Raw genomic sequence first — 23,020 nt, 5'->3', positions numbered from 1 at the left:
TTATTATCAGAGTAAGTATATTTTATTTTCTAGATCCAAAGCGATGATGGATTATTATCACAGGATAGAAAACTCTACTGTGTACTATATAGTAAATAAACATCTAACGTGGTAACAATGTCTAAGTTGGTCTGCAATCAGAGGAGACTTTCAAGAAATCAGACAAAGCAATGAAGAAGCTATTTACAATACTCTAGCCTGAAGAAAGATTTCTTTTTAAAAATATCAAGAGGGTAAAATGATAAAAAAAAAAACTATGGTTAAAAATTACCTTGTATAGAGGACATATACCATCTCAGTCATCACCCTGATCCTCATTTTAACTAGTTCTCATAATCCAGTAAATCAAGTATGATTTTTCGTGTTTTCACACTGAGAGTAATGTTGTGACTCTACAGAACAGCATTATGTTTAGCATGCAAAAGCTCTATGTTCAATCATTAGAACCAAAAATAAAATATATTAACACGTAACAGTAAATCTCATTAAAAACTAAGGCAACAAAAAATAAATAAAGGTCATTTTTCCCAAGCTCACCTGACAAGAGTACATGCAGATCTGTACACTGTAGAGGACTAAGCAATCAGTTTCTACCCACACAAGGCTGATTTTCTCAAAACATTGATATTAAGTCAACATAATGCTGGGCCTTAGTGATGGATCTTTTCAGTCACTCAGCCAATGATTTCTAAAAGTCGTTCAAAGCACAAGAAACAGAAACTTCAATATAACAGAGTCCTGAACTTGAAGAGATTTGTAAGTAGTCAGATAATTATAACATAAGGTGACTTAAGCCATAAAAACAAAAGGAGATCGTTTAAAATGACAACTTTCTGTGCATAAGAAATATCTTTAGAAACTATAGAACTATAATAACAAGACTTCAAATAATGTTGAGACTAAGTATAACCACCTCCAGTCTCCAGTGTGTTCTTCCATATCATTAAAAAGGACTCTCAACAAATTAGCAATCATTAACTTAATTGTAAGATATTATGCATTCATTTTATTCTCTCCAGTGAATTACAGAAAAGATTTCCCTAAACATCTCTAATGCATCCACCTATTGCCAATAAAAAGAAATCCTGTTCATAGCCATTTCCCTTCTACTTGAACAAAAACACTCCTTTCTATCTTGGAGAAGTTTAATTTGTTTGAATGACATTAATAGAAATTATCAAAGTAAAACCCAAAACCTTCAGCATTTTCAACCAGAATGCAAAGATAAGAATAATTAATTCAAAAGTCATCTCAAGAGAAATCAAGTTACAAACTACCTACCTATAAAAAATGAAAGTTTTAGTCCATCTTTAAACCACACAACCACACATATAGGCACGCACATGCATACCCTCCTATAAACCCAGAAGCAATAGTTAAAGTGTTTTGATCATTTTTTCCTGGAATTTCATGCATTTGTTTCCTCTATTCCTTAAGTATCTTTATATTACTCATAGTGTAAGTTACTAGCACAATTTATAAAACAAGAAAGAAAGGCAATAAGGTGTAACAACTTGACATGATTCATCTACTATCTCCAAAAGCAAAGCCACTTCAGCATGTGCCTTTATCAATGATTCTCAATAGACCTAACCATCTGATAAACACACAAGAAGGACATAGTATAGCCTTGATACAAACAGGGGAATAAATAAATTTAATGAAATAAGTGGTTTATTCAATTTTTCTTCAAAGGAGATTTTTAAATGGGGCTATAAAACATTCCCTATATATATATATATATAAATTAATATTAGCACTCATAGGTGCACAGCCCATACAAACCCAATGTAGCCTCCCTCTAATAGTATATGAGAAATAACTGGGAACCTTTTCTATTGTGTTAAACTCAAAACTCTTGTCAGTGGTAAGTTTAATGTGTACTTACACACATATAAGATAAACCATTACAATAGCTCTTTAAAGGAAAAGCTAATTACCTGAAGAACAAAAAGTAGAAGTATTGTTTTCAGAAATGTAACCATTCTTTATAGTCTACAGTTCTTACAAGATGGTATTATAATCAAAAGAGAAAATATATCCTAACGGTGTACAATTATTTCATAATCCCTTTCAAAATTTTAATATTGGCATTCAACAATCAAATGGTTTTTACAGCAGAACCTGAAAAACAATCCAACGGTGAGAACATTTAAATATGTTCTTTTCACTTCTCAAAGGTGAAATAGAGGGAGGCAGAGCTCCAGAGAGATTTGCTTGCAGAAACCCATGCTTCCCCAAAGATTTGACCTATCTTGCATCTGCCTCAGGTTCTACACAGTATAACACAGAGCCACTTATGATGTGCCAACTTCTACCAATACTTGGAAAGTAAACAAAAGGAAAAGGATTTCCTATTAAGAAGACTTGCAGCATGGAGCCCATTCGTTTTTTAAATGTGCATTGAATTTCCTTACTTTGAAAGGGGTGATAGGTATTGAGCCTTACATCCTTACAAATTTCTCTGCCACCTCTTCATTAAAAACTTTGTGTCACAGAGGCCATAAAGAAATGACAAAGAGTTGCAGGTTAATACCATAACATTTAAATCAGATAGACTTGACTTCAGTGTTTGCTTCACTTACCAACCAGTTTTTAGGCTATATGACTTAGTTGTCCTAAACTCTTGTTTTCCTTTTATCTATACAATGGAGATAATAAAATTGTCCTTTCCCAAAGTATCTGAGATAATTCATGCAAATACTGTTATTTTTCCATAGTATAGAACCTATGGCTAAGTAAATAGGTGTGTGTGTGCTTTAGCTTAATGTGTTCATATATGTGAAGCAGTCAGTTCAGTTCATTTCTGACATATGTACACAGCTACAAAAATATCACCACAATCAAGATGAAAATATCTATCACTTCTGGTGGCCATCTATAATCTCTCCTTGCTAGACGATTGCCACCTACAACCTGTCAGCAGTAAACTTATCTATCTTGTCTCACTATGCTTTGTTCTCCTACTACAGAGAATTTTACAGAACAGGAACCATATAGAATATAATGTTTTCATCTGGCTTGTTTCACTTACCATAATTACTTTGAGATTCATCCACAGAACATCAGTAATTTTTATGATACAAAAGACAATGAGATCATCTAATCTATTCTACTCTACACAAATTGTATCTTCTCCCTCAAATATGGTTTCCCCAGTCAAATTCACCCTGCCCCCATGAACTCTGGAGAGTAGAAATAAATCTGAAGTTCATCATTTTCCTAAGAATTTGCTTTACAAACACATCAGGCTAAATATTCTTCACCACCATTCACTGCTTCAATCCCTATTAAGTGTTTCCCACAGACTCTTTTATTTTAGGATTCCCAAATCAAACAAACAAAACCAAGATAAGCAATCCCAAATCAATAATCAAACACCTAGCATAGCTATGCACTTCTATAGCATGGATTTGTGCATCTATGCAGGTGCATATTGTGTCATATGTGTATGTATATATTCATTTTATTTAAAAAAACACAAAATGTGAGGAACATCTGTGTAACTTGTCTTAAGATGGTAGAAATGTTCAAGAAACTGTTCTACAGATGTTCCAGGATCTAAAATGTTGTTCCTGTGAAGACTGACAATTTTCCAGCTGAGTGGCCAAGTATTCTGCTCAAAGGCATAAGCTTCTGTGAGAGACCCAGTCCAGATGGCAAGTGGAGCAATTCCCTTTACCAGATTACTAGGTAATTTCAGGATATATAAATTCTCTTTCATTTCAACATTATTATTTCTTTTATATTTCTAACTAGTCTAACATATCAAGATGGGATGATATAGCCAGATGCCAGATTCAAGATGGGCCAATACAAAGACATGACACACAGCCATATTATAAATCTCAAAATAAAAAACTGGGTTTTCACTTGATAGTGTGTATCCTACCTTTCCAGTCAGTTGTTAACAAACCACACATCTCCTTTGTACTCAGGGTTATGTTAGTTTTCTGAGCATGCTATGTGTGGGGGACCAAATAAGGCTCTTGAAAGAATAAGATGGTCCTAGACCTATCTTGGTTGAATGTTCAAATTTTATTTGAGTTTGAATATAAGAGAACAGTACAAGGAAATGCAGGTTAAGCTTCATCCTATTGGATTTAAGTTTAAAATCCATGAAAATAATAATACATGACATTGCCCAAGCTCTACCTACTGTTCCTCAGTTATCCTCCCAACAGCCTGACATTACAATCCTTGGTACCCTACGCTCAAATATATTTTTGAGACTTGAATAATATCCAATCACTGTACACCCATTATCTGCCAGGCACGACTAGGTCAAATTTACTGTCACATAGGAAAGGGCATAAATAAGCCTTTCCTTGGCAATAAAATACTTGCTTAAGTCACATGCCTAAAAGCTGACATTGATACTTCATTTGTTATCAGAGATTCTAAAACAGTCAACTCATGCTAAGTGTAACTACCATACAAATGAAGCATGTACTAGCAACTTGCATTTTTTGCTGACTTAGTGGATGCACAGTAACCAAAAGCATTCAGGGAAATTAGATTATATTGCTGATAAGAACTTTACCTTCTTAGGCACAGATGAAATGAAGCATTTGCCAAAACCTGCTAACAATGCTTACTTGATTATTAATCGGAACAAGGCCTATACAGGAACCACATCAACTAGGTGACTTGGAAGAGAGAGGGGAGGGAGGGAGGGAGAAGAGAGAGAGGGGACTACATGTACACATTCCAGATGAGACCTCAAATTAAGTGCTGATACTCAAAACGCATGCAGGTTAAGCAATTGCAGCAGATTAAAAAAAATGTTTTTTTCAAAGCCAGATCCATTTCCTGTTGAAAATTCCTTACATTCCATGACTAAATCCTGAAGGCTATGGCTGCACTGCAATCTCTGAGAGTGCTGATGCTCAGAAAGGAGCTGTAGTCGCATGCTCGAGCTGTCAGCAGAACCCCTAGACAGAACGGGGCTGCAATCTTAAGGCAAAGTAAAAGTGTCTGGAAGGCAATTCAAATGTTTTCAAAGGAAGAGTGACAAGTGTGACCTTGAGCCCCTTCTAAAGGCTGTCCTGCTTTAAAAACTTAGCGAGGATTCTGTAGCCTACTTACAAGATCCAAAAAGAATTCATTTCTTTAAGACTACTGTTCTTTAGGAGCCAGGAGTTTCACCTAGAAGGTAGAGTGCTTGCCTGGCATGCACAAAGACATGGGTTCAATTCTTCCCAACCACATACATAGAGAAAAGCCAGAAGTGGTGCTATGGCTCAAGTGGTCAAGTGTTAGCCTTGAGAAAACCCAAGGACAGTGCTCAGGCCCTCAGCCCAAGCCCAGGACTGGCAAAAAAAAAAAAAAAAAAAAAAAAAAAAAAGACTACTGTTCTTTGAGGAACAGTAAGAGAAGCTGCCTTCTCATGGTGATCAGTAGTATTTATTAAATGAGTATAAAGGTACTAGGGCTTTCAGAAAACTGAACTTAGATTTTAACCTATCATTTCCATTTTGATATCCCTAAAACTCTCTATAGTGTATGTAATAAGAACGCCCTGCTTCTTGATCTCAAATTCAGTTAAAAAGGAGGTAAGGGGTGCTAAAGGTGCCAAAAGTGCCTTAAAGCAAACAACAATCCCTCATACATCATACAAAGTTATATCCCCATCACTATCTAGTGTTGGTCTGTGAAATTAACAAAGTATCCTTTAAACTAGATCTACTACCTGGAGATTCTCTTCCAGAGAGACTCTCAAGCATAAAGAAGTGCCAATATTACAGTGAATCTAAATCCATAAAGGAAATCAGAATGTTTAATTCAAAGTTCTACCTATGACTACCCAGCTATCACCTTCAGCATTTTACCTTGAAGTCTCTGAACTGAGTGACCTTGTGTTATGCTGAATGATGTCTATGAGACATTATTTATGATTGTTTATCATTCCTTACCATAGCTTTCATTTGATTGACAAGGAAGTAATTTTAACAACCAAATATATTTCATGGAAAATTCAGATTGGGAGATAAGGATACCGGGTCTAATTGGTACATCTTGTCATTGTGTTAGATGAAGGTGAAGTCTCACCCCAAGGGGGTAGGTCTGCCTGAATTCCTAGAGGCTGGGGTAGGAACTTAGACAACAGGTTACTGGATCTGCCAGCCCCTGTGAGACACCTGAGACTCTGGATGGAGCTCTCTGAGACACTAACCCTGACCATACACTTAGGTCCCAACCAGCTTAGTCGCCAGGTCATGCTGTGCCTATGTCTCTTGACTCTCCTCGGGTCATCATGGCATCCCCTAGTCAGCACTCCATTAGAGTTATCAGATTTGTTGGGATTATTTTATGGCTCTTTCTTTGTTCACATCTCAGTTTTCCAACATATCTATGTGTATTCAACGCTGTAAGTTTTCCGGGGACGTATGTCCACCTGCGATTGCTCTTTCTCATAAGGACTCCCAGTTTGACTTCTCCAAACACAGTAACATATACAATAACATTTATTTTCAAATTGAGAAGAACACACATGCACATCCTTAATGCACAGTCATAAAAGTAATTGTACTCAGCTCACACACTCATAAGTTACTCTTCTATGATTCAGAACTTCAGAACTCTGGTGACTGCCTCTGAATAGAGCTACTTTGTTTTTTTAAATAGGAGTAATATTATTCAAAAACAAGTTGTAACAATGGCTGGTAATAAACTCTTGACTGAGGTTAATGATGCCTACATTTATGGACTACTGATGAGGCAGAATTGCTAAAATGCATTTGGCATAAAATGAAAGGACACCCAGTACCAAAACACCAGCAATCTCTTTTACCTGACTTATGCCACCCAGCATCAGTGAAGTTAGTCATTTAGAATGTTCATTCTCCAAACAATATACAAAACTGGTTGTTTTGTATTTGCTTATTAAAACCTGACTGGGTTTCCTGTTTATTTTTTTAATCTTTAAAAGACCACTAATAACTCCCATACCTCTTAAGAGCATTGAGACCTAGTCAACAAAAATAATTTTCAATTAACAGATAAATATGGCTTAATTGGTAGAAAATTAACCTAAAACTGTTTTTAAGGAAAAGCTTAGAGAATAGCAATATAAACAAATTATTAAATAGTTAATTTAGTATCTCTAGTATAAGGCCTTTTATATTTTAGGCAGATTTGGACAAAGACAGATAGATACAAATCTCTATTTAATAATGAATTATTAAAAGCAAAGGAAAAGAGTCAAGACAATATTTAATCCTTCATCACAAATAAATACCAATGAAGCTATGAGTCACTGAGCAATATTTTTTGCTTATTGCCCCCCTAAAAACAGTTCAACATGTACCAGTAACATAATTACTTTTGCAAATCCTAGTCGGAGATGAATCTATTAGATATCCAGAAAATGTTTTCCGTTGATCTTCTTCCAACAATCAAGCTCCTATAATGTGACAGGTGACAGGAACACAGAGTAAAGCTGCTGTAATTTGTTCGAGTATCTGAACTTCAACTTTATCTCATTCATTGATTTCAAAGTCATTACCAATAGGAAAAAATCTCAAAGATACAGGAAGTCTACATAATCTTCCATTAAGTATCAACTATAAACCAAGGGGCTCAGTTTCTTTAACCTCTTGTCACTAAGCTCAAAGTTCTTTCGACCCCACTGAGTAAACCTGGCACCAGTTCCATGATCAGCAGGATATGGCAGAGTTAGTGCCAACTTACTGCAAGCATTCAGGCACCAATGACCTTAAATGGAGGTCATTATTGCCATCTCCTACTGTGTTTTTGACAGTTGGCTGCTGTTCTCTGAATGTCAGAACCTCTAAATCCTACTGAATCATTCAACTTATGGACCAAGGTTGCTTAGGGGTGTTCCAGGTAATGCCTGTTCAATGTTAAAGACAGCAGTTCTGTCTCACAAGTAATGTGTTGCAAAGGATTCAGAAACTCTGGACAGTGATAGATTTGTTTGTTTGCCAAGTCTGTTTGAGAGTAATTTTCCTTTTTAAGCAGCAATCTGGATGACTAAGTTAAGAATAATGGAAAGAACAAGATGAATGTATGCAGTAGCACAATGGAGAAGATTTAAGATAAACAGAAATTTGTTTTCTTAGATTCAAGGTCCACTGATCATTGTATCAGTTCAACTAGGAAGGGTGGAGAATGTCTTCATTCCCTAATGGGTAAGGCTAAGATTCCTGGGATGGTTGGTACCTTTGTAGGGGCCTGGATCAAATGACCTTATACTATATTTATACTACATGTCTAAAATTTAAGATACAGCCATTCTTACTTAGAGCAAGCTGTCCTCAACAATTACATCCACAGTCATCCTAAAGTCTCTTCTCTACTTGAACTTAGATTGTGTGCAATGTTCTCTTGGATCCTTCCTTCAATCCTCTGTATTTTCCCTATTTCAGTAAACCTTTAAATCAATTCCTGGTCCTTATTTCCAGTGGAAACACTCAAATTGGCTGGGCAGAAGCACACACTTATCATAGAAATCTATGTCAGCATTTTAAAAGTCTCCACACATTTTCTATAATGGGGAGAAATATAAAGCAGTAACAAAAAGATGAAGGGGGAAAAGGTCCTTTATTTAACTTGTTTGGTAGTATCAGACTCACTGTGGGAATTCTATACTCTTATACACAGGTATCTAGACACTTCTAGTCCTGCTGCTGGCAGTACTACACTTAGGTGACAATTTCACCTCCAATTTTATTTCACATCTGGTAGCATGTGGCTCTCTACATTTGAAATTTTTAAATAACATCACAAGGCAATCAATAAATACACCCCCATACATTTAAAATATATAGAGTGGTAAAACAAACACCATTGAAGGCTTACAATCTTAATGTCAGCATGAAGCTCATCAGTATTTATTCAATGTTATCTAGCTTTTTGTAAAATAAAAAAGCAAAGAGCAAAATATTCATAAATATTAAATTCTTTGTAATCACTTTTCAGATACAGCTATATGCAAATGTTTACAGACAAAAAAGTACAGCAAGCCTAACTCAACAGTGCTCCCAGTTCTATGGGAAATGTGCTCAACTGGTGCATTCACTGGCTTTGGGGGTCCTCTGACTGAGTGCTCCTAAAAATGGACTTCCATAGTCCATAGACCCAGACATGTGTGACCCACCACATGAATTACATGTTTACAGACTCACTGGATTTATTCATTCCAGTTCAGTTTGTTAGTTTAACTTTAATTTCTAATTACAGATATGTAAGCAGATGGTACAAAGTAGGCTGATGAAATATGCTTATAAAATGGAAAAGATCTGGGATTTTTTTGGAGTTTTTTTAATTTTCTTTTCTTTTTCTTGCCACTTCTGGGGCTTGAACTCAGGGCCTGGTACTGTCCTTGGACATTTTTTTTGCTCAAGGCACTCTGCCACTTGAGCCACAGTGCCACTTCTGGCTTCTTCTGTGGGTTCAGTTGAACCCAGGGCTCTGTGCATGCTTTTGGGGCCAAACTCCAAGCCCCAAATGATCTGTTTTAATCTTACCAAAAGCATAATGTTTGACAGAACTTCTTAAAGATGAGTCATAAAAGCATATTGAACCAAATACAGGTTAGAGAACTGCTAAATGAGAAGATTTGGTGGAAATGAGCAAGAATCTAAGACGATTCTGCATTTAAGATTATTGCAGGTCAGGCACAGGTGGTTGACATCTGTAATCCTAGCTACTCAAGAGACTGAGATAAGAGGACTTCAGTTTTAAGCCAGTCCAGTCAGGAAAGTCCATGAGACTCTTATTTCCAATTAACCACCACAAAACTGAAAATGGAGCCGTGGCTCACAGAGGGCTACTCTTGAATGAGAGAGTACAGGGACAGTGCCTAGGATCTGAATTCAAGCCCCATGACAAACTTAAAAAAATTATTTCACGCCATCTTTAAATTACTGCATTGATGGAGAAAGGGATTAGAAGGTGTTAAGCATTTGCTTAACTTGTACAGGGACTATGGTTTACCTGCCTAGCACTAAAAAAGAATTGTATGTTATGGATATGGTTTATACAAGAAAGATGAAAACCAAAAAGGCCTTGACTCAACATCAAATATATCAAAGAAAAAAAGACAGATTCAAACATGAACATTAAAACATGGAACATATGAGTTTATAATTTCTTATGACTTTTATGATTAAGCACATACTGATGCCAAGCTGGACAAGGACGACTTCTACAATTATTTTCTAAAGAATTCTGAGTTTAATCAAAGAAACCACATTTAGAGACCAAACTTGATGAGGATTTTGCAAAACTTCAAGCAAAAAATAAAAAAGTTAAAATACCTGTGTAGCTAATCTTGATTAAAGCAAGACCTTTTTTTCAGGATAAGTCAATTTAGAAATTCATTCTCACTAATAGGGAAAGGTTTTACTCAAATGCTCCCACACTCCAAAAATCCTACCCCCCACCCCCGGCCCAGTCACAATTACTGTAGGTACATCTACTGACCTGCCATTTGTGAGAGAACACAGAGTAGCTTTATGAAGGAGGGCTGCTGCCATTTTTAAGCTGACAGGATTATGGTGCCCAATGTGTAGTACTATTCCCATCTAGATTAATGGCTCCTTCTTGCTGGGGCCCATTTTTTTCTGTCATGAGGGTCACATGTTACCACAGTCCTCCACTGATAGTACCAGAACTTTCTATACTCTGCTCTGATCATAATGCATGCGCATTTAGAATCATCTGAGGCAAACATCACACTGTTCTGCAGCACAAAAACAGGCGAACAAAAGGACTTGCTAAGAAAATTGCCTGTCTCTGTGCTTCCTTGATAAGAAAAGTCAGGAACCTACTTAAATATTTATTTTTAATTCCTCTGGCTAAGATTCTGACATGCAAAATTACAAAATGCATAGCTTTTTAGTGTCAAGAGATGTCTAAAGCAACAGGCAGTGTGCATTTTACACATAGGTCATCTGTATAGCTTAGTAAGGTTGGTAAAGAGGATTCATCTTCTAGTACCTGGGAGTTCACAGTCTCTGGGGTATCTCAAAAGACCACCTTCAACATGAAGATGGCTTCTAATTTTTTTTTCTTCCAGCAAAGAAGTGAGTCCTTTTGTTATTCTGTCTGTGAGGTAACAAGTGGAACTGGGAGTAGAAAGAGAAAAGAAACAGCATACCAAAAATAGCTTTGTGTCCAAATTTCTTCAAATAAGCAGTGCTTCCAAATGGGTCAAAGCCAGTTACAACAAGAGGAGGAGGAGGAGGAGTAAGGGGAGGAAGACGAGGAGGAGGAAGGAGAAGAAAAAGAGGAGGAGGAGCACGAGGACGAGGACAAGGACAAGGAGGAGGAGGAAAGGAAAGAAACAGCTTTCTTACAGTATTAATTGAACAGAGTAAAATTTGCAAATGTGTAACTTTATTCAAGGTTAGTATAAGTCAATGCCAAACTCCCTTTCAGAAAGGGAAAAAAAAGTTCTAAATATTCCTATGTTACTTCTTACAATTTTAAATGAGTAGATCATTTGAAAAATGAATAATACTAATCACTTTTAGGCTATTTTACATGTATATATTAAATCCTTTAACCAATATCCTGGTGGCTTAAACTGGGGCTGTTTCCATCCTTGGATCAAGCAATATTACCTATAAATGTTGGGGGAAAAAGTCTTAATAATTTATGTAAGACTTCCCAAGGCTTATCTATTGTATGACATTCTAACCTTGCTAAAGATGAGAAAGCTAATGAGATAGATTACACAAGACATTTTCTCTTTCTCCATACTCACATAGAATTGCTCTTTGTGAAAAGAAGCTCTTTTCTATTTACTTGGGTGAATCTAGGGTACAGACCTATAAATCAAATTGAGAATTTTCCTTAACAGGTTCTAAGTGTTCATTTTTCTTTTTATTCTAATTATAAAAAATAATACATATTCATTATGAAAAGAAAAGGATAAAGAACAAAGAGAAATCATGAATAAAAAGACCCAGAGTTACCAAATATTAATATTTTCTTGTCTTTCTACAATTTCCTGTAGTTTTTTTTAACGATTTGTAACTTCAAATTTTATATATTTTAATAAAATTTGAAGAGATGACATAGAGAGGGCCTATGTGGAGCTTAATATTTATCACTCTTCCTCTGTAAACCAATGGGTAGAAAGCAGTAAGACCACCTCCCAAATCGATGCTATGGCCCAATGTAAGAAAGTCTCCCATTTCTTTCATATGAGATGATCCCCTAAAATACAAACCTGGCAATTTTTATTTTGTTTTTTGTTTACGTTAACTTTCAAGACTGGAATTGAAATAGTTAAATGCCTAGGTAGGATATTTGTTTCACTGAATTGCATGTACATGTTCAGAATCGCATGGAACGTTATAGAACGTATTTGATTTAGGAAAGTGCTTTATTTTAGTTCTTCCCACATTTCATTAAAAAGTTCCCAGGCACAAAAATTATCCTTATTGTCACTTGAGATACTTTCATAGTGATACCTTTCTTAACAAATCACCTTCCCAAGTTGCTGGTGACACAGAACATTTTTAAGCTTATGAATGACAAACTTACTGTAAGCAACAACTCACTAAATATCTGGACAATTTATCATGTATCCTGGAGACACCTGACTATCATCCTCCATTCTCTGCAGCAAACACTCATATCGTTACTTTATCTGTTCTGAAAAAGACATGCTTCCAATTATGCCTGACACATGTACTTGTGAGGTCATATCTAGATTATAAATTCTTTTAAAAGATTAATCTGGTTTTAAGTGACTTTTTAAATCACCATAAGCAAACATCCATGAAGGCCATTTTGATGCTCAAAATAAAACAAATGACTAACCTTTATAAAAAATGTGAATATGTAAAACTACTACTTTTTGATCAATATTCCTGAGGTAATCCTAATATTATAGACATGTATGTACATATGGCCCACAGGAATTTTCCTGTTCATCACTGCTATCATGACAAAAGTAAAACCTTCCACACCACAAGGAATCAGGGCAACATCCTCTGGCATTAACAATGCAGTACAACATTTGGAAACATTGGGATATGCTATAATTTTGTTGTTTAATGTGGTGGCCACCAAACCCTGTGGCTTTGGGGCACTGGTGACATAGTCCACTAAGGAATTGAATTTTTAGCCAACTCCTAAGTGGTCAGAAGCTATTCCACATGGCAGTGTTTCTAGAAGGGTGTCTTCTTCATCCTTTGTGATCTCCAGAATGAATAGAACCTTCTTAAAAAAATAATTGAATTGAGCACTAATTATTTGCTAGAATATCCAAATAATCTGTTAGAATATCCTCCTTAAGAGCGGATCAGAAAAAAAAGTCACTGCTATATCGAGGAAAACTAAAATACATCCAACAATCTAGTTTCACTACGAAGTTGTTAATACACAAAAAATAATGAGTGGCAGCTCACATCTGTAATCTCAGCTGCTCAGTAGGTGGAAATCAGAAAGATGGTGGTTTGAGGTCAATCGAGGCAAAAAAAATTAGTGAGACCCTCATCTTAATAAATAGGCCAGGCATAGTGACATGGCACCTGTGATCTCAACTACAGATGCTACAGAGGTGTAAAAGGATAACAGTACAAAGCCTTCCTGAACAAAAATTCAAATCCTACCTCATGAAGCGTAGAATCAAAAAGTCCTTGGGATGTGGCTCAAGTGGTAGAGTATACAAAGTCTTGAGTTCACAACCTCCACCCCAAAAAAGGAAGGATATTTTGACAGCTACAGAATCCAAGCACACACTTCCTGGAACTAAATCTCTACAAATATGAAAAAAATTAGGGAGAGCAATCTCTATATATAGATATAAAAATAAATAATCTCTATAGATCTCTACAAAATGCTCAGTCAACTGAGAAAAACAAGTAATATAAGTTGACATGTAAGGTTTTATAATCCTGTTTGTGATATAAGAAGCCTCACAGAAATGTATTGTTTGACTTACAAAAATATAGTCACTATTTTATTTTTCCATAAATTTTTATAGCTTTGAAAAATGTATCTCAGGTATTTAGAGGAAGGACAGTTAAAAAGTTATAGAGTAAATTGAAATGTAAACTTTTGATCTCACATAAAATTCTGCATAAATTTAAGAGTATATTGGCACTCTAGCCTAACAAAGAGGCATATGTGTAAGCAACAGAAACAAAATTCAACTGTTATTCAACTCGTATGAAATTTCTCATTTCATTAATATCTTATGTTAACCTATTGGCCTACAGCCTTGATTAAGGAGAAAAAACAGCTCTGTTTTATCAGATTTCTGATTCTAATATGAATTGAAAGGAGAAGCATAAGCAAAACTCAAGCTATAAACATAATTCTAAAACGCTGCCACCAAAACAAGACAGCACACTTTTTCCATCCACTTGCATTTTCTTTGCAACAAATCTGTCATTTAAGACTAAGATGTTAAGATACGACTTATCCTTGCTGAAGCCATCTCCTTATGAATGCTGATCTCCCAGCAGGCCAGGAAGCCCTGATTCGTTCCTTCAACTAGCTCCTGATCCAAGCAGATAATTTTGCTCTCTTTAATCCAGTGGAACTAAGTAGATTCTTAGCACCTCAAACAGAATTATAGGAATAGAAGATTCTCTTTGCAGACAAGTACAAGCAGGGTTCTAGTCTAGGCTGGGTAAGGTGCTTTTTATGCTAGCATGTAGAACCATGCAACAGGTGTATGGTTCTGGGAACTTAACTATAAGCTGTACAAATCTTAAGGAAAAAGAACCCTCAGATGGGCAATAGTCACTGGATGTTATATTTCTACAACAGTTTGCGACTGCTGTGATGAATCAGATGTCTGAATGTCCCCCAAATTCCTATGTTGAAACATGACACCCCAATGTGATGGTATGGGAAGACAAGCCTTTTGAAGAAATATAAAATGGATTAGATGAGGGCCTGAGGATAGGGCCCTCCTGTGGGATTAGTGTTCATATAAAATGCATGTTTGCTGTGTCTCTGTGCTGTTGTGTGTGCATACACAGAGGTCATGTGAGCACAACACAAGATGCATACAAGTTAAAAGGTAAGAGTCTTAAATGAAACTAACCTAACACTTTGGTCTTCTACTTCCTAGACTCCAGATTGTAGAAATTTCTATAGTACTTTGTTGTGGAAAGCCAAGCTAATGTTAATAGAGTAGTTCCCCAACAATAAGCTGTCTATTTTGGATCCTATATACCAATCTCTGAGGGAAGTGTCAGAAAACTCTCACAGTGAAGACCTAATGTTATTGTAACTTCACTATTAAAAAATTCAAATTCAACTATTATTCAGCCTACATCAAAAACCTCTTCTCTCATCCAAGTATGATGTACAGGGACCACATTTACCCTTCTGCTTGAAGAAATAAAATTAATTGGTTGGTTGATTAGAATAACAAACAGCTATGACCAGTGGCTCACTCCTGTGAAGTGTAGCTACTCAAGAGGCTGAGATCTGAGGATGGCATTTGAAGTCATCACGGGCAAACAAGGTCCATGAGATCTCACTTCTAATAAACTGCTCAGAAAAGGCCAGAAATGGCAATGTGGTATAGCACTAGCTTTGAGCACAGAGAGGCTCAGGGACAGATGCTGAAACCCAAGTTTAAATTCAAGATGGGCAAAAAGTAAAACAATAAACAATAAAGATACATGTCATAAATTCTGTAACAATTATTACTAGAAAAATAATTATTGCTAATAAGTCAATAGGGAGGTAAACTAGAATTATACAGAGTACTCAGCAGAAAGAAAGACTTTAAAATGAAGAGCAAAGCCTACATGGACAAATAAAAACCCAATAGAAGAATGATTCACCCTCATCATGCATTAAAAATAAATGGCCTAAATATGCAATTAAAGGGCAGAAAATGTCAGACACTAAGAAGAAAACAAAAAACTCCAAGACAATGATATACTTATTACAAGAAAACTACTTAAATAAAGAAATAAGTCAAAGTATCAACTCCAAAAACTAAGTATAAATGCCTTGCTTAAGTATACATGTTATACCTGTAGTGTCTTATGTGTGAAAATCAATGAATTCTCATGATACTGATTTCAAATATGGAAGGCATGCATTTGATATTTATTTTTGCATATTTTAAGTCAGCAGTGAAGGGATAATCCATTGTTAAAAACATCCCTTAGAATAGGATCATATATTCTCCACAGATTCAAGGCCAAGAAAATGTCTGCATTCTATGTGAATTCATGTGCTTTCTTTAATCAGATAAGTATTATATGAGCCAAAGTTTTCCTTTTATGTCTTGGCTAGCCAACAAAAAGCTCAAAGCTAAATTTAGTGCCAAACTCTAAAAATAAATGCATTCCAGGCACTTAGCACGATTTTCATTCCCTTCTTCTAATTGGTTTTTGACCTTTCCTAAAATTATTTTCCTTGCCCTGTACAGCTGGAAGCTACTTTGAATTCTTTATTTAATAATTGTGCTTTATCACAGAAAGAGTACCAAGAACAAAACATTAGTATTTTTTCCACCACTTAAAAGATGTGTGACCTAAATCATACAAGTTGAATGATTTCTCCAAAGCTCTATTTTGTACCACAAACTGAGAACAATGTTACTCTACTCAAAAATGGGGATAAAATATGCAAGTTTGGAGACTTAATGTATAACACAACCAAGTTAATATTAAATGAAGTTAAGGGCTTATCAGAATTGATAGGGTTATATTTTTAACCAAAATCTGACCTGATGACTTCATCACTTTCAGTTTATCTTTTCATGTATTATCAACAGTAAATCACTTAAAAACCAAACAGTCCAAAACAGATGTATAGCCACTCTATTTCTAAGAGTGAAATAATAAAGTTAAAAGCAAGAATCAGATTGTAGAGCCAAGAAAAAGGAGAACACTGACACTCTTGGGTGAGCATGGATGAAAAAAAGCCTAACCCAAAGCAGGCTGGGATCTGCAGACATACTAAGGATGAGCCCTAAAGGCTTGTGAATTCAAGTATGCACTAGTTACTCCTTTGATTACCAATTAAAATTTCTGCATAAGAGGAAAAAAAGGGAACAAGGATACAAGGACATAAATTGCTTTGATATTGTATCAAATGCAGACTTGCCCTTGAGCAAATCCACTGCAGCACCAGAAATTCTGCTCAAAGCAGCAAGGATTTTCTCTCTGGCCTCAGGCAGAGCCTTAGTAGTAAGGTTCACCTGTATTTTAGCATTTCAAATGGTCAAAGATAACATCAGCCTAATTTTCACAGGAAAGAGCGAAATAACTGCTGTCTTTTCTATTAGGCAAATAAAACAGCGAATTGCTAAACCCTCAAAAAAGCAATTCATAGTCCCTAAGGAGCTCACCAAGGATATGGTTAATAGAAAGAACAGAAGATACTTACAAGAAAACAGGAGTACAATTTAAAGTATTTGTAATCTAAAGTTGTGCATAAATGGGTTCCTGGTTCCAATTTTTTGATTAGCATCAAAATCCAATGTGCAACTTGTTAAACCTCAGATGTCAAGCTGTCCCCCAGAAACTACATCAGTGTGTGACTGATGCCCAGGTTTGGAACCTCTGGTGTTGACTTTGGTTTTTCTATATGGAGGAAGAAAGATGTAAATATGTGACTTTCCATAATAATTCCTATGGTTTTAAATCTGAATTAGTGTAGAAGGCATTATCTGTTTTATCTTTCTGGCAATAAAAACATATTTCCTAACTCTACACATTAAAAAGATGCAAAACGCATGATTCACCAATAATCAGAAGGTGCTCCTGTGGTCAGATTATGGTTTCCAAATGGTATTTCACACTAAAGGGAAGGAGCTCCCAGATATAGCTGATATAAGCAAAAACTATAAAAACAAATACAAAGTTCTTATGAGCCTAAAATCACATCCTGCCACAATAGTATGTAAATGGACAATGGTCTTAGAAACTAATATGAATATGTTTCCACTCAGTAGGACATGGTGGTACATGCCTGTAGTATCACTTACTCAGGTGGCACAGGGAGGGGAATCAAAAGCAAAGTTACTGATTCCCTATCCCCAAATAAAAATGCAAACCAAAGGGCTGAGGGCATGCAGGACCAGTGGTAAACCGCAAGCTTAGCAAACACAAGGTCCTAACTTCAATTCCCAATGCTGCCCATTCCCCTTCTCTCCCCCCATTCCCATCTGCTGCCAGCCCCCCCCCCCAGGCTCGTGCTGGCCAAAACTAAGACAATCTGAACATTACTAATAGCAGTGGTAAAGAAATAAAACGAAAGTATGCTTAAAACTCTGAAATCAAAATACAGAGGCCCTCTGTTATCAGCAGGTTTGACTAAACACAGATTAAAAATATTTTGTAAAAACTGTCTAAAAATCAATGTTAAAATCTTTAAAAAAAAACATTGTTCCTTATCATTATTCCTTAAACAACACACTAGTTAACAACTATTCATTTAGCCTATGTATTATAAATAATCTAGAATTGGTTTACAGTATGTTGGAGGGAATACACATGTAGTATACAGAAACAGTGCCATATATACTATAAGGAACTTCAGCATCTAGGGATTATGCTATCTATGCAAAGTGCTGAAACAATCCTCCATGAATGTCAGAATGGAAAAAGATATAATATCCAAACAAAACAAAACATCCATGATTATTTTTGAAGGTTGCTAGGGAACTGACTAATATTCGTGAAAAAATCAGTAAATAAAGGAAAAGAATCTTATCTTTCATACACATAAAAAGTGACTTCAGTCAAATGCTGACGGGGAAGTTTCTCCTTAGAAGAATGGCTAATCGGGTAAGAATATAACCACTGTACAGGCCTACTGAATTAATCAATCCAAGCAATGATGTCCAAACGGGTACCAGCATCATAGACACAGAAGAGTGCAGTCACTGTGTGCCCATCTATGGAGGATTCCTACTTCATCTACTTACTACCCCAGAAATAAAAGGAAAATTAAACCTGAATCTGAGATGTTTCTAATGTGATATACAAAAAGCCAAGGAATAAATATGCTAAACTACCTTATGAGATGTGATAAGCAGTACAAGATTAAATTGTAAGACAAAAAAGTCCAGTTCCTTGAGCAAACACCCACAGAGAAATTGTAAGTTAAAAGAAACATGCATAGAGCAGTTGTAAGTTAAATGAAACTTGACATTCTTACAAGTAGCTACAATTTTTATACTTTATTTGGTTCTTGATTCACATTCAACAACTATTTTTTTCAAAAATGATCATATAAAGCAACTGTATAAAATGTGTATAATGACTAGATTTGTTGACATGAAGATAATTAATGTTTATTTAGGTGTGAAAATACCACTATGGTTGTATTTTAAAGAGCCTTTGTTAGAACTATGCAAGAAATGTTTATGGATGAGGTGCTATAATGTTCAGTTTCCTTTAGGATGATATATGGTGGGGAATAGGTCAGATTATAGATGAACTAACATTGGCAACGAGTTAATAATTGTTGAAGTTGAGTGATAGGAACATGAGAGTTCAATATAGTATTCCCTCTGCTGTGGGATGTTTGACATTTTCCACAATAAGAAGTTTAAAAATGTCAAAAGCAAAAACAAACAAAAATATAAAACTATAGCATTAAAGTTCAATTCTTGGTTGTCTTATGGGAAGGAGGGAAAAATAATAATTTTGAGAGGCCGTGAGGGACATGTATTGGGGGCTGGCAGAATTGTATTACTTGATATTTGGTGCTAATTTATTTTTTGAACTGTGTACTTGTGTTTTGTCTATTTTCTAGTGTTGTATTTTAACAAAAACATCCTAAAATGTGTATGCAGACATCTAGATTACTATTCTGCAATCTGAACATGGGAAATAAATTCAGCAAGATGAAAATATTTAACACTGTAACATATAAAACATAAGAAATTTAAGACTTTAAGCCATGACAAGGGTGAGGGAACTAATATTATAGTTATGGTCTTTTGTATCAGGAGAACGAATCATGAAATAACAGGTTCACATTAGAATCATCAAAGATTAAGTGCATATACTAAATGTAGGGAGTATGAGAACAATAATTATAAAGTACTTATCACATGCTAATTGACTTAAAAGTTGATTATAAATTACTTTAATATACTAGTCAGCAGACATTTATGTATTCATTTCTGTGTACGACAGAGATGAATTTTCTGTTCTTTCAATTAATAAACTATTTGAAACACTAAGCAAAGCAAATAAACATGCACTGTCTTTGAAACAGTCAAAATAAGTTGAGAGACCATGTCACTCAGTGGTGAGGAACAGATCTTTGATGGCAATTAGTCTTGAAATTGAATCCTAATTTGCCACAAGCTGTGAGACAATATTTAGGAACTTAAATCTTTTTTTAAAAAAAGGATAATGGTATCATAGACTCTGGATACTATAAGAAGTAAATAAAATAGAAGTCTCTGCTCAGTGGCTGGTGTATAGTACCTGTTCACTTGATAATTATTACTACAGATTTCTTGCTGTTACAATTATAAATGGCTATTCAATATAGTCTTTGGAAACACTGCAAATCATTCCTCTCAAGGAAATAAGAGGAAAAGTGATAAAATTTGAGGATGTGCCTATATGGGTTCCTGAAAACAATATCACACAAGAATTTTAAATAAGGGAAAGAAAAATAAGAAATAGTATGACACAGCCCAAATGGATAGCTAAACAGAAAAGCATGGTATCAGAAAAGCTCAAATCAAAACATAATTGTTATAATGGTTTCAAGAAAAGTGAAACAACTACTTCTAAAACTGAAAATGTACATGCCATAGCAAATTTACTTAGTAGCTCTTACTCAGTAGCTCTAAGCCATCAGTTTGAGATTTAGGTCATGTGGTACAAAACATGTGGGAAACCTACCTGACTCTGAATATCTAGCACTTACCTGAGCATAAAATATGTGTCAGATTTATGGATCCTGTCATGTAATTCCTCAGGATATTGGTCTCTCTGAGTCTCAACAGCTTCTCAGAGCTAACTGGAACTTTAAGGTACTTTTTTTTTCTTTTCTTTTCTTTTTTTCTTTCTTTTCTTTTTTGTTAGTCATTGGGCTTGAACTCTGGACCTTGGCACTGTACCTGAGCTCTTCAGCTCATCAGGTCAAGGGTACCACCCTACCCCTTGAGCCATATCCCCACTTCCCATTTTCAAGTGGTTAATTGGAGATAAGAGTCTCACAGACCTACATGCCTGGGCTGGCATTGAACCATGACCCTCAAATCTCAGTTTCCTGAGTAGCTAGGATTACAGGCGTGAGCTACCAGCACCTGGCTTAAAGTACTTTAAATATGTAGTATATTTTTGACAACAGCATGTTTTATAAGTCATTTGTCATCAGTAAACTTTAGACAAGGTTAATGAAAGTTCTGTCACTTTAATGTCTAGCCAGCTTTAAATTACAAATGTCATGCGCCATGACTAAAGAAAGGGCACTGCAATAATACTATAAACCATCATCTCCAGGGACATACAGGTAATTGCATAGCTCATTAAAAAACTGTTTTAATTATTAATTGACCGTGTCAGAGTTGTCCTTTGAAGTCAATTTTAATTTTTTTTCCTTGCAAGCATTATGATTTCAAGCTGACCTAAAGAACTTTGTGTACCACCTAAAAAACATCAGAGCTGGCTGTAAAGAAAGCTCTCTGGTGCTTAAAATTATGTAAGTCATTTGTACATAATGTACTTGGATGGATGGATGGATGGATGGATGGATGAAAGCAGGTCTAGCGGTACAGTTTTCATAGTGAGAAAGCAACAAGTAAATGAATGAATAAAACATCCAGGAGCTGAGCAAGCACTCATTATTTTGTTAGTTAAATTTCCTTCTATGATGATATAAAACAGAACTAAAAGTACTTTCGGGAAGTAATGTAAGCTGATCAGAACTTAGCTAAATTTCTAAACTTGATAGCTAGTCAAACTAGCTACTTATAATCAATTCTAGAAATGTTTATTGAAATCACCAAAGCTGACTGGTCATCATTCAAAAAGGGCAGAAATAAAAATGCATCCATCTACATCTATCATTTCATTCTCATATCCAAGAGAGGATAGCAAAAAAAAAAACAAAACATGGACATGGTAAGGGATGTCATCATGACATTTCCATACATGCCTAATTAATTAGATCGCATTCACATTTTGAACTGACTCCAGAAAAATAGGAAAGTATGAAAGACGAAAGTATGTCTACTACTAAACAAGTAGTGAATGACAAGCCTACATGAAGAAACAAACAAAAATCCATAATGTCAAATGACAGAGTACCCACTGAATTGACCTTTTACTGTATGTGGGACAAAGTTCTTAAAATCTGATAACAGGTACCCAAAACAAGAAAACTCTTTCAACATCACGGAAATATCAATAGCTACATACATTACATGGTTAGGTTAGATGCAATAATAAAGCTAACTCCAGACATTCTCCTCAGTACAAACACTGACAGTAAGTCTATGCACCAAGTTTTCTGAGCCGACAACTTACAATCAAACCCACGATCAATTTATGGACTCTAGTGTTGTTAATGAGCATGCAAAGGAGAGTCACACAGGAAAACTTGCAGCATCCTCAAGATTACCTCCCAGAATGTAAAAAGGAGGCATGTCAACTCTATTGTCTACATTGGAGAATTAAACAGCAACTACCCAAGGGATAACAGATATTATTCCCAGTGCAGGCAGAACATCTGATTCACCATTATCACATCAAGTAGACACTGGCAAATAATAGAAGGAAGGAAAATAAAACCCAATCTACCAGTATTTCCCACATTCTGGAAAATGAAGCAAGCAAGGATACCCAGAAAATTATCAAAGCCTAGATAGGAAAATAAAAACATAATAAACAATGTAACTCTTTGGAATATGGGGTCAAACAAACTCGCAATCCAAATCTGATAAACCATCTGATTTTAGACAACACACAAGCTAAGAACAGTTTCACATTTCTAAATAGTTGGGGAAAATTATAAAGAACAATATATCACAATACATGAAAATTCTATGACGTTCAAATTTCATGTCCATAAATAGTCTTATTGGACC

The 23,020-nt window shown here is 35.5% G+C and overlaps 1 protein-coding gene across 7 annotated transcripts in view; it reads right to left on the bottom strand.

The window, feature by feature from the left end:
- Positions 1-23,020, bottom strand: part of Cadm1 (cell adhesion molecule 1) — a 310,888-nt gene that overhangs the window by 174,175 nt on the left and 113,693 nt on the right. The window contains exon 1 of one of the 7 annotated variants that reach the window (XM_090319472.1): positions 10,450-10,471. The exons of the other annotated variants lie outside the window; for them this stretch is intronic. Within the exon in view, the coding sequence (XP_090175598.1) occupies positions 10,450-10,456 (7 nt within the window). The 5' untranslated portion in view covers positions 10,457-10,471. Of the gene's footprint in view, positions 1-10,449; positions 10,472-23,020 lie in introns of those variants that run through there. 7 annotated transcript variants of the gene reach the window in all.

This window comes from Megascapheus bottae, chromosome 27 (assembly GCF_031878675.1).
Source record: "Megascapheus bottae isolate mThoBot1 chromosome 27, mThoBot2.hap1, whole genome shotgun sequence".
NCBI lineage: Eukaryota > Metazoa > Chordata > Mammalia > Rodentia > Geomyidae > Megascapheus > Megascapheus bottae.
The sequence above is the reverse complement of the archived record's forward strand: the minus strand, read 5'-3'. Positions and strand labels throughout refer to the sequence as shown.